Below are 15,126 nucleotides of genomic sequence, written 5' to 3'. Positions count from 1 at the left end.
GAAGCTGGGATCCCCCTAAAAGTCAAACAGCAAACAGCTCAGTGGTTAATAAGGGTTCCCATGGTGGGTTATTATGCAGCCATTTCTAACAATAGACATGACAGCTTTATAGAGACATGGGACTCTGTTTACAAACTAATGCTGGGGGTAGAAAAATAAGATGCACTATTACATTTACATGATGATTATGGCTATTATATATCTGTTATAATTGGAGTTGATGAGAAAGAAAGAGAGCAAGGATGAAAGAGAGAGAAGCACAGAAGAAGGAGGAAGACACAGAAAAAAAGTTATTGTATTGGGTGACAGAATACTGGAGGAGTTTTGGACATGTCTTTACAAGATGTTGAAGGTTGTTTTGGTAGTGAATGTGAACTATACACAGGGGCTCTCTGTGACTTGGACAGGTTACTGAACCTCTCTGAACTTTTGTTTCTTCCTCTGCAAAATGGGGACATTTACTTCATAGAGTTGTTTTTAGGATTAAATGAGATAGTTCAAGGAAAACACTCAGCACACTGTCCAATGCATGATAGGCACTCAATAAATGTTAGCTATTGTTGTCATTAGTATTTCATCATTATTATTATCAGTGAGGGGAAATTCTCATATGCAATATAGGTGAGAGCATAAATTACTATAGCCTTTCTAGTAATAGATAGAACATTTTAAAACGCAAAAATCCTTTGTTCTAGGAATTTCACATCTAGGAATTCCTCATTAGCAAATAATCTGACACATACACCAAGAGCTCTGAGGTGTGAAAAAGAATGTTTATCTCAGGGTTATTTATAACAGAAAATGACTGGAAACAACCTAAGGATTCAGCAATAATTAGGTAAATTATGAAACATACATACAGTGGAATATTCTGGAGTTATTAAAAAGGATATGCTACACCTTTATTAATGATATAGACATGCCTATAAATGTCTTTAAAAGTCTGGAAGGATAGATACCAAAATGTTATCAAGGGCCACCTCTACTGGAACTATCACTTGCTCTGAATTATTTGAAATTTTAATATTTATAATTTGTTATTAGAAAAATCCATGTATATATAAATAAACTATATGTTTTCATAAACTACATAAATTTTAGATTGTATACAAAACCTAATGTGAGAACCCTGGTTGGGGTAAGGAACTCCAAGAGTGGCGAGTACTGGCAAAAGGTGACGGAGTTGGTTTTATCAGTGCAGAAGCCACTTAGTCTCAGATCTGGGAGTCAGCAACTGTGGTGAATTCTGCTATGGACAGAAATGATGGGGATTCATGAGTGCAGACCCTGGCAAGGGAGAGAGACTGGCAGATAATAACAACAAGAACCCTCATAGAGTGCTTTATACTTTGTGTCACAAACTGGTTTGATCCAGAGAGCAATACTGAAGGCAGGACAAGGGGAGATCGAGTCCCCGAGTGTGAAGTGGTACTGGGGTTCTCAGCCCCCGGCCCCTCGCAGCTTGAAGCTTGAACACAATAAAATTCATCAGATACGTGGCAGGTCTTCTGTGTACCTGGAACCTCCTCCTCCAAGGTGGCTCCTTGGGTCCACGAGTGGCCACTTCACTCTGGTTGCTTCATCTGCAGGCTTCTTGTGTCTTTTCTCCTTCAAGGGCTCTTTGCTGCAGCCAAACCCACTGTTTTCCTTTCTTCCTCATGGCCCTTTCCCCTTCATCACACTGTACCCTCTTGCTAGAATGTCCTCTCCCTCCCTTCTCAGCCTCCTCCAACCTTCCCGCTTCTCTAAACATCCAGATCCCATTGTTCCTCCAAGATCTGTATCAGATGCCCTCTCCTGCCCAAAGATGCCCCAGCTCTCTGGGCTAGATGGGGAGCTCTCTTGGGGAAGGATGTACAGCTCATTCATCTTTGTTTCCTCAGTGCTGGCTCCACCTGCAGCAGGTGCTCAGTGTACTTTTGTTGATGAATGAGGGAGTGAATGAGCAAATGAATGGATGAGGAGAGCACGGACAGAGGGCTTGGATGAATGGAGGGAGGGCTGGGCAGAGAGGTGGGTGATTCTCAAACCCTGTGGCAGTCTCGGCCCTGGCCTTGCTGGGAAGGACAATGGGATTGCAGTGAGTGCTTCCCCAGGGTGAACAACCTCAGGGCTGTGCCCCAAGCCACGCCCTCCCACATCATAAAACACAGAAACATCATAAAACAGCAGGTGGGAGGGAAAGGTGGGGTGATTTAGTCAGCAGCCCGGAGAGTTTATAAGCAGGGGCAGCAGACCCCAGAGCACAGACTTCCTCATCGCCCTGCTCTCTGGCCTCTCGTGCTCCCAGCAGCATGGCCTTCAACGGCAAGTATGAGATCGAGAGTGAGAAGAATTACGACGAGTTCATGAAGCGCCTTGGTGAGTGAGCTCCTGAGTGTGCCTTCCCAGGCAGCTCTAGGCCAGGAACCTGAATCCCTGGGGTAGAGCAGGGCAGGACTTCACTGCATTCATTCATTCATTTGTTCATTCTTTCATTCATCCGCATATTTGTTGAGCTGAGCACTTACTCTGTGCCAAATGTGATGTAGTTTTCATCAGTGCAGAAGCCACTTAGTCTCAGATCTGGGAGTCAGCAACTGTGGTGAATTCTGCTGTGGACAGAAATGATGGGGATTCATGAGCGCCCATCCTGGCACAGTCTTTGTCTTCAAAAAGCTTATGAAATTTTAGTATCTCCACTTTACTGCCAGAAACCCTGAGACCCAGAGAAGTGGAGTTACTAGTCCAAGATAACACAGCAAATCATTGGTGAAGCCAGGCTTGATTATTTATTCACTAAAAAGTTTATTGAACTCCCACCCTTCAGTGTGAGTTGCCCACTGTAAGTCAGTTGGCAGATGTCGGATTACCCATGTCTGATGAGTGGTGTTACTACATCCTGCCTGGGGTTAGTGTACAGACCAGGTTTGACAAGCCATTCACTCACGGGGTCACTCAACAAACAGGGGACCCTTACTATCCCAGGCACTGGGGTCAGAGAGATCAGAGGTCCCACCCCTTCTCTCACTGCTTGACTTCCAACACTGGTTGTGAGGAAACAATGAGACAGTGGGTTTGACAATCCTGCAGAAACCTCAGTGCACTATCTAAGTCTGGGGCAGTGAGATTGATAAGATTCAGAGGGCAGCCCAGAGGGCCTGGGCCCTACCTCCTGGTGGCACGTCTTGTCTGCAAGTTGGGCCAAAGAGGCTTGAGAGCAGGAGCCCATGCACCCTGGGGCCTGGGAGAAGCGAGGGCCCTTTTAAGTCAATTACTGGGAGTTGCCCCTACGGGAACAGTGACTTGGCTTTGCCCCCAACAGCCTAGTGTTGTGGAACTGGATGTCAACCATCCTCAGTTCTAGACCCTGCTCATCTGTCACCCTGTGCCGAGACCTTGGGAAGCCCTTTCCTGTTCTGGGTCTCTGTAAAATAAAAGCACCAGAAGATACAGTCTTGAAGGTTCTACTGATTCTAGAACTTTGCGAGCTTAGCCAGTTTCTGTTATAGTCATGTTACTACCATCAGAAGAGCAGTTATTGTTTATTGAACACCAACTCTGTGCTACTCCAGACACAATGACATTTAAGCTGCTCCTTGCACCAGCCTTGTCATCCCCATTATGTGGAGGGGAACAAGGCAGCCTGCAGAGGTAGTGACTGCCCAAGCCCCATGGCTCATGGCAGAGCTCAGAATTGTTGGTGCACACTTCCTGTTGCGGGAGAGGAAAGCTCTTTCTTAAAGCCACAGGGTTCTAAGCAGCACTTTACCGGCATTGTGCTTGTCTTTGCACCCAGGGCTCCCCAGCGAAGTCATCGAAAAGGGCCGCAACTTCAAGATCATCACGGAGGTGCAGCAGGACAGGGAGAACTTCACCTGGTCCCAGCACTACTCCGGGGGCCAGTCCATGACCAACAAGTTCACCATTGGCAAGGAGAGCGACATGGAGACCATGGGGGGCAAGAAATTCAAGGTGAGAGGCTGCTGGCCGCCCTTCCCTCCTTCCCCGGGCCTCGGGCTACCTCCAAACAAGCTGAGGCCTCTTCTTCTAGCCTAGCCTGCAGCATTTTAAGAGCTTGAGTTACTTGGCATTTAACCTCCTGGCTCCCATCAGTAATGGACACTATAATATAAAACTAGCTAACATTTATCGTGCCCTTAATATATCCCAGACACATGCCAAATACTTTGCACATCTTAATGCAGTACATTCTAGGAGGTTGCTGTAAATACTATCCCCATTTTCCAGTTGGGGCAGCAGACAGGTGGAGGAGCAGGGCTTTACACTCAGGAAGCCAGCTACTTTTTATGCTGCCTCCTGGAGAACCACAGAGAGGAATAGTCCAGGCCGTGAAGTCAGACTCACCCAGGTTTGAAACTGTGATTTTCTGCCTGGCCTCCACCAAGTAGCTTCATCTCTGCAAATCTCAGATATCTAGTACCAAGAGGGAACCAGAGCTCTGCAGTGAGGATTACTCAAGATAATGCACAGATAGCATGGAGCCTACAGTGCTGTGTAGTAAATGCTAGAAAAAAAAACACTTTTTTTTTTGGTGGGAGTGCCAATTAATTAAAAGTTTTTGTTTGGCGATGTGTATCAAAATTTAGTATGTTCATAGCCTTTAACTCTGAAATTCCACTTTGAGGAATTAATTTGATAGGCTGAATTAAACAAGCATAGGCTGATGAGGGATGTTGATTGAAGCCTTGTTTAAATTAGCAAAAAATGTTAGCAATTTGGTTGTGTTTTATGGGTTAGGAAACTGAGGCTCAGGGAGGCCAAGTCAGTCCCTCAGGTCTCACAGCAGCGGGTAGCGGAACAGGAATTTGATCTGTGGATCTGTGCCTGGAACTGTCAGGCCATCCCCACAGATTCTAGATGCCCTGATGAATGCCTGCTAGGCCTTCTGTGTTCCTCACAGACCTGCCCCACGTCACACAGGGCACTTCTGATTTGCCCAGGACAGTGACTCTGGGTAGCAGAGATGTGAAAGGTGTGGCTTCCCCACACTACCCAGGCCAGCCCCTTAGGTCTCTTACCCATTCTGGAGTCCCCCGTCACGACCGTGAGTGTCCTTTACTCCTCAGGCTGCCAAGGTGGAGAACAAGTAGTCATAATATTCATATTCTGTCACTTGGATTTCTTTTAAAATGAAACAATCTCCCACTAATGTCTTTCTGTAGTGGCACATGTTGATTTGCCTTAATCTTTTTAAACGGCTGCACAGTATCCTGTAGTATGGAAATGCCATAGCTTACGTGAACACTCCCTTCACCATTCGACAACCTAGGTGGGATATATATATATATGTATTTTTTTTTAATTAAATTCAGTTTTATTGAAATATATTCACATACCATACAATCATCCGTGGTATACAATCAACTGTTCACAGTACGATCATATAGTTATGCATTCATCACCACAATCTATTTCTGATCATTTTCCTTACATCAGAAAGAATCAGAATAAGAATAAAAAATAAAAGTAAAAAAGAACACCCAAACCATCCTCCCCATCCCACCCTATATTTCATTTAGTATTTGTCCCCATTTTTCTACTCATCCAGCCATACACTAGATAAATGGAGTGTGATCCGTAAGGTTTTCACTATCACACTGTCACCCCTTGTAATCTACATTATTATACAATCGTCTTCAGGAGTCCAGACTACTGGGCTGGAGTTTGATAGTTTCAAGTATTTACTTCTAGCTATTCCAATACATTAAAACCTAAGAGGTGTTATCTATATAGTGCATAAGAATGTCCACCAGAGTGACCTCTCGACTCCATCTGAAATCTCTCAGCCACTGCAACTATTTCATTTCATTTTGCATTCCCCTTTTGGTCAAGAAGATGTCCTCAATCCCACGTTGCTGGGCCCAGGCTCATCCTCAGAAGTCATATCCTGCGTTGCCAGGGAGATTTACACCCCTGGGAGTTGGGTCCCCTGTAGAGGGGAGGGCAGTGAGTTCACCTGCTGAGGTGGCTTAGAGAGAGAGGGCCACATCTGAGCAACAAAGAGGCACTCAGGGGGAGACTCATGCAAAATTATATGCAAGTTTAGCCTCTCTTTTGCAGTAACAAGCTTCATAAGGGCAAGTCCCACAATAGAGGGCTCGGCATAGGTGGGATATTTAGTTTTTTTCATGGTTACAAACAAGGTGGCAATCAGCACCCTTGGACACATCACCATCACCATCATGAGAAGGCTGATGCTGTCCAGAAATAACTCCATCATGGGCACTGTGGAGTGCTCGGCCTGTGCCAGGCACTGTTCTAAACACTTTGCAGATATTATAGCAACTCATTCAGTCCTCACAATAATTCCATGAGGTAGGCACAATTGTTGCCATTTCAGAGATGAGGAAATGGCAGCTCTGAGAGTCTAGGTGCCATGCCTGAGTTTCTCTCTGTCTTTAGCTATGTGCAATCCTGTATCTCCAAGGTAAATCCCCACAGAGGTGCTGCTGGGGCTACAGGTAGCCGTTCATCCTTGAGTTCAACTCAGACCCACACTGGTTCCCTTCCAGGCCACTGTGCACATGGAGGACGGGAAGATAGTGGTGGACTTCCCCAACTATCACCAGACCTCGGAGATCGTGGACGGCAAGCTGGTGGAGGTGAGTGTTGTGCTTTCATCACAATTGATTTTAGAATGTTTGCATAGCTCCAAAAAGAGAAACCCATACCCCTTAAACCCCCCTATTATTGACACTTAGCATTGGTCTGGTATCATTGTTACAGTTGATGGAAGAATATTATAATATTACTGTTAACTATAGTCCATAGTTTACATTAGGTGTATTTTCCCCATATACAACCCTATTATTAACACCTTGTGATAGTGACATACATTTGTTCTAGTTTATGGAAGAACATTCTTATATTTATACTATTAACCACCTTCATCTTCCATAACTGGGTTCGCTGTGTTATTCTGTCCCATGTTTCATTCTCTAACATTCCTTCTAGACAGTCACAATCCTAAACTTCCCCTTTCAACCACAATCACACACACAATCCAGCGCTGTTAATTACACTCACAATAATGTGCTACCATCACGTCTATTCATCTGCCAACATTTACAATCTTATTAAAAATTCTGCACAAATTAAGCATCAGCACCCCATTCTTTACCCTCATGCTGTCTTTTGGTAACCTATTCTAACTATCAACTCCATGAGTTGGCTCATTATATTTAGTTCATATTAGTCAGATCATACAATATTTGTCCTTTTGTGTCTGGCTTATTTCCCTCAGAATAGTGTCCTCAAGTTTCATCCATGTTGTCGCATGCTTCAGGACTTCATTCCATCTTACTGCTGAATAATATTCCATCATATGTATACACCACATCTTGTTTATCCATTCATCAGTGGCTGCATACTTGGATTGTTTTCATCTTTTCGCAATAGTGAATAATGCCACTATGAACCTCAGTGTGCAAATGTCTGTTCACATCCCTGCTTGCTGTTCTTCTGAGTATACATTTAGTAGTGGGATTGCTGGATCATATGGCAGCTCTCTACTTAGCCTCCTGAGGAACAGCCAAATTGTCTTCCACAGCGGCTGCACCATTTTACATCCCCACCAGCAGTGAATGAGTGTTCCTATTTCTCCATATCCTTGCCAACACTTATAGTTTTCTGTGTGTTTAATAGTGGCCATTCTAGTAGGTGTGAAATGATTTCTTGTAGTTTTGATTTGCATTTCCCTAATAGCTAGTGATGTTGAGCATCTTTTCATGTGCTTTTTAGTCATTTCCATTTCCTCTTTGGAAAAATGTCTATTCAAGTCTTTTGCCTAATTTTCTTAATGCTTAATCTATTTAATGAATGAAAAAAAAATGAAAGTTCTGAATATAACGGAAGATACAATGACATAGAAGGGATATGTATTTCATACTAAACTTTTTAGAGCACATTTCTGATCTGGTCATTTGCACAATGGCTCATTTGGTCATGCAGAGATTCAATCTGGAGAAGTAATGCATTGAACCTAGATTTTTCTCAACATACCATTCTTTGAAGCAGATTTACCAGGTGAAAACCGTATCTTCCATCTGCACATGTTTCTTCTTGCCTTGTTTTGGGTGTATTATGCCTTGTACCACTAGGGTGATTTTATGCCCCATGAACTAAGGAGGTGGGGGTAAAACTCCATTTGTAGGACTGTATATAGATATTGCCTAAGTATGAGGAGAGAGTAAGCCTAAGCAAGCCTGAATCTAACATTTACAGGGCTCTGTCTCAATATTTCAAATTCATGTATTAAGTTAGCAAGCTGTTGAATAAAATAGGTTCTATCTTTATACTTTCACCAATATATTTTCATAAGGACTTAGAAGGCCAGATTCAAATTTAGAGTTCTCAGATGCCTCAGAATTCCTTTATAGAGTATGGCAGTGCTAGGAGAGCCAGCCCTCAATCCCTGGCCTGCTGATATCTATTCCAATATCTACTCTGTCTTCCTCCAGTATTACAAAGTGCTTTGCACACAAACCTGAGGATACCCCAGTTTACACATCCAAGTTACATCCACTTCTCTCCAAAGAAACAGCCATCTCTAGCCATGCCTTGTTTTGCCCATTTTTAAATTGGGTTGTTTGTCTTTTTATTGTTGAGTAAGATTTTTTATGTGTTCTAGATATTTAACCCTTATCACATGTGGTTTCCAAATATTTTCTCCCCTTGAGAAGGCTGCCTTTTCACCTTTTGAAGCACAAACAAAAGTATTCAGTTTTGAGCAAGTCCCATTTATCTATCTTTTCTTTCATTGCTTGTGCTTTGGATGTAAAGTCTAAGAAACCACTGCCTACCATAAGATCTTGAAGATGCTTCCTGTATTTTCTTCTAGGAGTTTTATGGTCCTGGCTCTTATATTTAGGTCTTTGATCCATTCTGAGTTAATTTTTGTATAAGATGTGAGATAGGGGAACTCTTTCATTCTTTTGGATATGGATATCCAGTTCTTCCAGCACTATTTGTTGAAGAGACTGTTCTGTCCCAGTTGAGTAATTTGGCAGCCTTGTCAAAAAAAAAAAAAAAAAAATGACCATAAATGTGCAGGTCTATTTCTGAACTCTCAATTTGGTTCCATTGATCAGTGTATCTATCTTTATGCCACTACTATGCTGTTTTGACCACTGTAGATTTGAGCTTTGTAATATGCTTTGAAGTCAGGAAGTATGAGTCCTCCAACTTTATTCTTGTTTTTCAAGATGTTTTTGGCCATTCAGGGCCTCTTTCACTTATAAATAAATTTGATACGTGGCTTTTCCCTTTCTTCAAAGTAGGCCATTGGAATTTTGATTGGGATTGTGTTGATTCTGTAAATCAATTTGAGTAGAATTGACATCTTAACAATATTTAATCTTCCAGTTCATGAACATGGAATGTCCTTCCATTTATTTTTATCCTCTTTGATTTCTTTTAGCAATGTTTTGTAGTTTTCTGAATACAGGTCCTTTACATCCTTGGTTAAATTTATTCCTAGATATTTGATTCTTTTAGCTGCTATTGTAAATGGAATTTTTTTCTTGATTTCCCCCTCAGATTGCTTATTATTAGTGTATAGAAACACTACTGATTTTTGTTGTTGATCCCGCCAATTTGTTGTACTCATTTATTAGCTCTAGTTGCTTTGTTGTAGATTTTTTGGGACTTTCTAAATATATGATCATGTCATTTGCAAATAGAGAAAGTTTACTTCTTCCTTTCTAATTTGGATGCCTTTTATTTCTTTTTCTTGTCTAATTGCTCTGGCTAGAACTTCTAGTACAATGATGAACAACAGTGGTAACAATGGGCATCCTTGTCATGTTCCTAATCTTAGAGGGAAAAATTTCCATCTTTCACCATTAAGTAGGATGTTAGCAGTGGGCTTTTCACAAATGCCCTTTATCATGCTGAAGGTGTTTCCTTCTATTCTTATCTTTCAAAGTGATTTTATCAAGAAAGGATGCTGGATTTTATCAAAGCCTTTTCTGCATCAATCAATAATTTCATGTGGTTTTCCCCCATTGATTTGTTAATGTGGTGGATTACACTAAGTGTTTTGTGCATGTGTGTGTGTAAATCTTTTGACATATTTTGACATTAAATGTTGGTTAGTGGGTACTGACTCCCTGAAGTAAAGCTCCCTGGCCTGTGAGATGTCCAAGGAGAACACAGGGCCAGAGAGTCAGAAGCAATTTCGTTCCACCAAGAGAACTGATCTTCCCAAGTTGAACAGACCTGTTCCCTGATTCCTAGAGGTAGCTGAGTGTGGAGTCTGTGTGCTATGTGCAGCACACGCACACACTCACATGCATGCATGGACAGTGCACACACATGCACATGCACAAAGATGCACGTGTGTGCACACATAGACCAGGCACCAGAGAGAAACTATCTTGGTTGCAAACCTTCTATCTCTGGAGGCCTGGAGTCATCCTGGATGCCTCCTCCTTCTCCCTCCTACCTTGCCAACAGAGCACCCCCCCCTTCCACTTCTGGCCCACCCCCAGTACCCTGTGGTATCCCTTTTCACAACATCTGTTCTCTAGGCTGAGCCCCAGTCTTGCTTTCTGCCTCCCCTCTCCATTCTGTCTGCCATATATCCCAAATTCAAATCATGCATCACCTCCCACTGCTCCCCTTTGACAAAACTGCTTCTGCAAACCAATTAATCAAGCACAAACTGCAGCCTGACCCTCAAAGGTCAGTTCTGTCCCATCCCCCCGGGAATCTCTGCACAGCCCCCTGGACCAGCCACTGTTTCTGAACTAGCCTCACCTTCCCCCACCTCCCTTTCTTTGCCCCATGTGATTTCCTCTGAATTCTGTTTTCTCCTATCTGCTTTTCCAAATCCTAAATATTCTTCTAGATTCTGTCCAAATGCCACTTCCCTGTCTTGTAAGAATGGTTTCCTGTCTCCTCTGGGCTTGTCCACACCTCTGGGTTTACACTTGCCCCCCACCCCTCCACCCCCACTTCCCGTGAGAATGCCGCTTTCCTCCTCTGGGTCTCAGAACCAGCTGATGACACGTGCACATCCAAACACAGCTTGTCCCGATGGCATCAAGCCTGGGGCATTGCACACAGTGGGCCTTCAATGGGTAGCATCGTGTTGCCTGCCTCTCCCACTAAACTTCCGGCTTCCCGAGGGCAGGAGCCATATCTTCCCATCCCAAGCATGGAACAGGTGCCCCACAAGCACTGTATGGTGTACTGGTTGAGTGGGAGGGTTAGTTGACTTCTCTAAACTTCTCATCAGTAAAACAAGGACAACCTCATAGGGTTGTTGGGAAAATCAAATGGATAATGCAGGGGAAGTACCTGGCATGGATGTGTTGAAATGGACAAACAGATGGAAGGTTTTCCTACCAAGAGCCACATCATCCCCTACCGCTGTTTGGCCATTTTGCCACATTGAGTCCACACAGTGGCTCAGGTAACAGATTGGGACACAGGCCCAGAGAAGTGGTGCAACGGGCTCATGGCTACTCGGGTGGGAGTGGAGGCTGGTCTTCCTTCAGCTGTGCACTGTGGTCTGCTTGAGGACCCTGCCTAGAGATGGGGGCACTGACACTCTCTGTTCTGGATGCTTCTTTCAGATCTCCACCATCGGAGGCGTGACCTACGAGCGCGTGAGCAAGAGGCTGGCCTAAGCAACCAGGCTAGGGCCTGAGGGGCCTACAAAGCCACCAATAAAGCTGGTATAAGAGCACACACTCTGCACACTCCAGAGCCTCTTTGTTTTAGATTTCTGGTGTCTTGGAGCAGCTCCTGGCTGGGGTTTAGGGGTGGGAGAGGCCCTAAGGGTGACCACATGGGCCAAACCTTGGGTCTGAGTTCCCTGTGGGCTCTGGGTCATGGAAGGAGGGGGGCATGGGTGGAGCCTGCACAACTCCCAACCCCTTGGGCGAGGCCAAGGGCAGTGCCTGAGAAGGAGGGTGGGCACTCTTCCGCAGACCCCTCGCTCCACCTTGTCACCCATCACTATGGGTAGAAACGCCATGCTGCTTGAAGGCTCCTTTAAAGAGACAAATGTCACCTGGGAGGAATACCACATTGACTCCGAGACGGGCCATAGGACAGGCAGATCAGGCCATGGAGGGGTCAGGGGTGGGAGGCACCTCCAGGAAAGGTTCCCAGCTGCCAGGCTCCAGAGATGGCAGACACTGGGATGGACATACCGGGGCTTAGCCAGGGAAGGCATTTCAGCTTGGCCATGGCTCTGTTAACTTGCAATGGGATTTTAAGCAAGACTCATCTCTTTGGGCCTTGGTTTACCCACTACTACAAAGAGGGGCTGGGAAGACTAATGAGGGACTGAGGGAAAATCATATTCTATAAGATGGCAAAGTGGGTGACAGGAGGGAAAAGGAGGGACTGGGACTAGTAGAGTCTGGGAAGAAGTGAGAGAGGCTGCAGTGGGCTCAGGGGAGGTCACTGTTGGACGCCAGCAAGAAGGGTTATTGGAAGCTGCCTGGAGCACTGGGTTAAGAAGGATTCTGAGGCAGCATTCAGGCTCAGCAGATGTCCTCTGACTGATGACTCTGTCCTCTCTTGGCATGGGAGTGGAGAAAGGTGGCTGGTTGCCCCTGGCTAGAAACTCCCTAGCCCAGAGCACTGCCCGGGCCTTTTCTCTCCCCTCTCCTGAAGAGTTTTGCCACACCTGTGTATCACCTTCTCTTCTTTTTACCCAATGTTTTTCTGTATGACATTCCACTTATTCTTTTTTTTTTTCTTTTTTTAATTTTTATCTTCATTTTATTGAGATATATTCACATACCACGCAGTCATACAAAACAAATCGCACTTTCGATTGTTCACAGTACCATTACATAGTTGTACATTCATTGCCTAAATCAATCCCTGACACCTTCATTAGCACACACACAAAAATAACAAGAATAATAATTAGAGTGAAAAAGAGCAATTGAAGTAAAAAAGAACACTGGGTACCTTTGTCTGTTTGTTTGTTTCCTTCCCCTATTTTTCTACTCATCCATCCATAAACTAGACAAAGTGGAGTGTGGTCCTTATGGCTTTCCCAATCCCATTGTCACCCCTCATAAGCTACATTTTTATACAACTGTCTTCGAGATTCATGGGTTCTGGGTTGTAGTTTGATAGTTTCAGGTATCCACCACCAGCTACCCCAATTCTTTAGAACCTAAAAAGGGTTGTCTAAAGTGTGCATAAGAGTGCCCACCAGAGTGACCTCTCGGCTCCTTTTGGAATCTCTCTGCCACTGAAGCTTATTTCATTTCCTTTCACATCCCCCTTTTGGTCAAGAAGATGTTCTCCGTCCCACGATGCCAGGTTTACATTCCTCCCCGGGAGTCATATTCCACGTTGCCAGGGAGATTCACTCCCCTGGGTGTCTGATCCCACGTAGGGGGGAGGGCAGTGATTTCACCTTATCCACTTATTCTTACAATGGAAACTTTATATCACTGCTCTACCTGGAAAGCCAATAGCATCTGCCATAAATAGATAAAACCCAAAAACTCAAAGCTCAGTGACATTGATTTATAGCTAGATTCTGTCGGCTGCCCAAGGCCCTGGGCCTCCTTTGTGAAAAGGACAGGAGGGATGTAAAAGACACAGTAACATCAAATGGAAACTTTCTCCTTACCTAAGCAAAATTATTGAAAAGAGTAATGAAAAAAGAATGTACTCTCTACGAGAGGCAAATTATTCAAGGCACGTAATACCTAAATTGCCTTGAATATACAAATCCCACCTATTGGGCATAAGAAGTCAAGTTCGCCCAGCACCTTACACAGTGTCGGGCACGCAGCAGGCACTTAGTAAGTGCTACATGACCTAGGGTCCTTCCAGTTTTGTGCAGTCTCTGGCCTTTCATTCTCATGGGCTAGCCTTGGCCTGGACAGATGGTACAGCCCAGCTCCCTGGCAACTCACTCCTTTCCTCCTCCCACATCCTGCCCTGAAGCCTTGTTTATCTTTCCAAGAACAGCACTCAGCCTCCCCCTCCACCCCACCCGCAAGCCAGGACCCCACAAATTCCATCGTTTTGCCAAGACTTATTGCTAATTAAGTGAACTAGGTAAGCATTAAATTAAACTAGCAGTGTTGCTCTTTCCCTCCAGACTGAATAATTACTCATAATGAGCTTGGATAGTAAGTCTCTAAATAACAGACAGTTAACCATAATTAGGCTAAAAATTGAGAGAGAGAGAGAGAGAGAGAGAGAGAGAGAGAGAGAGAGAGAGAGAGAGAGAGAGAGAGAGAAGGGGAGAGGAGGGGAGGGGAAGGGAGGAGAGGAGAGGAGGAAGGGAGAGAGAGGGAAGGCAAGACAGAGATTGTTTTCACATCTGTGATAGATTCAAAGACAAGTTCAAATTGTTGGCAGCCTAGAATTGTTAAGCCAAGTGTTGCTGTTGATTCACAGACTCTTGGAATAGCAGGAACTGAGTTCAACTGGTTTAAAGCCGGCATTTCACTATATGGAAACTGGTGCTCAGAGAGGGGAAGAAATACATCCATGGTCACGCAGTAGAGAGTAAATCTCTGCTGAGAGTAACGTGGGGTTGGGTGTCACTGGCTGACGGTGGCTAGAGTGGCTCAGTCCAGCTTATGAGGGCAAACGGAGCCAGGTGAGCTGGGGTAAAGCTCCCATCTTGCTAGCATCTTGGCAGGGAGGCTTCCTTAACCAACAGAAGAGACAATGGACTCAAATCAGGTTGCCAGGGTTCAAATCCCACGTCTACCACTTAGTAGCATTGCCGCCTTGGGGCAAGTTCATCTGCTTCTCTGAGCCTCAGTTTCCTCATCTGTGAATGGGATAACACCCGTACTTACCTATAGAGTTGCTACGGTACAAACTCACTAAATATTGGCTGCCACTGCCACCACCATCACGTCCTTTATAACCACTGTCATAGTCGAGTCAGTGTGTTTAAAGGGGTAGGAGTGCCTCGTCCACTAACTTGTAAGGCTCTTGGGCAAGTCACTGGACTTCTCTGAGCCTCATCTTATCCTTGTGTTAAACAGAAGAAGGAACCCTTCTTTTCCTTAGTCACAGGGGAGCTGCAAGGAGAAAGGGTGAAAATCCATGCTAATGACTTCCAAAAAGAGGAGTGCCACCCCTTTCCCGCCCTAAGATGCTACAGCGACTCCCCACTCC

The 15,126-nt window shown here is 44.6% G+C and overlaps 1 protein-coding gene and 1 long non-coding RNA gene across 3 annotated transcripts; one reads left to right on the top strand and one right to left on the bottom strand.

The window, feature by feature from the left end:
* Positions 1-788: 788 nt before the first annotated feature.
* Positions 789-5,348, bottom strand: LOC119506452. 2 transcript variants are annotated; one of them, XR_005211001.1, is made up of 3 exons: positions 5,022-5,348; positions 3,752-3,869; positions 789-2,594 (listed from the first exon to the last, which is right to left on the bottom strand). It is a non-coding gene; the product is annotated as an uncharacterized LOC119506452 (long non-coding RNA). The 2 variants fall into 2 exon arrangements; XR_005211000.1 differs by having other exon boundaries at positions 789-2,591.
* Positions 2,292-11,636, top strand: FABP6 (fatty acid binding protein 6). The gene is made up of 4 exons (XM_037799496.1): positions 2,292-2,361; positions 3,779-3,954; positions 6,516-6,605; positions 11,583-11,636. The coding sequence occupies exons 1-4, from the start codon at positions 2,295-2,297 to the stop codon at positions 11,634-11,636; spliced, it is 387 nt and encodes a 128-aa protein (XP_037655424.1). The 5' UTR covers positions 2,292-2,294.
* Positions 11,637-15,126: the final 3,490 nt, after the last annotated feature.

The sequence above is a fragment of the Choloepus didactylus genome, chromosome 11, assembly GCF_015220235.1.
Source record: "Choloepus didactylus isolate mChoDid1 chromosome 11, mChoDid1.pri, whole genome shotgun sequence".
In the NCBI taxonomy this organism is placed as follows: domain Eukaryota; kingdom Metazoa; phylum Chordata; class Mammalia; order Pilosa; family Megalonychidae; genus Choloepus; species Choloepus didactylus.
The sequence above is the reverse complement of the archived record's forward strand: the minus strand, read 5'-3'. Positions and strand labels throughout refer to the sequence as shown.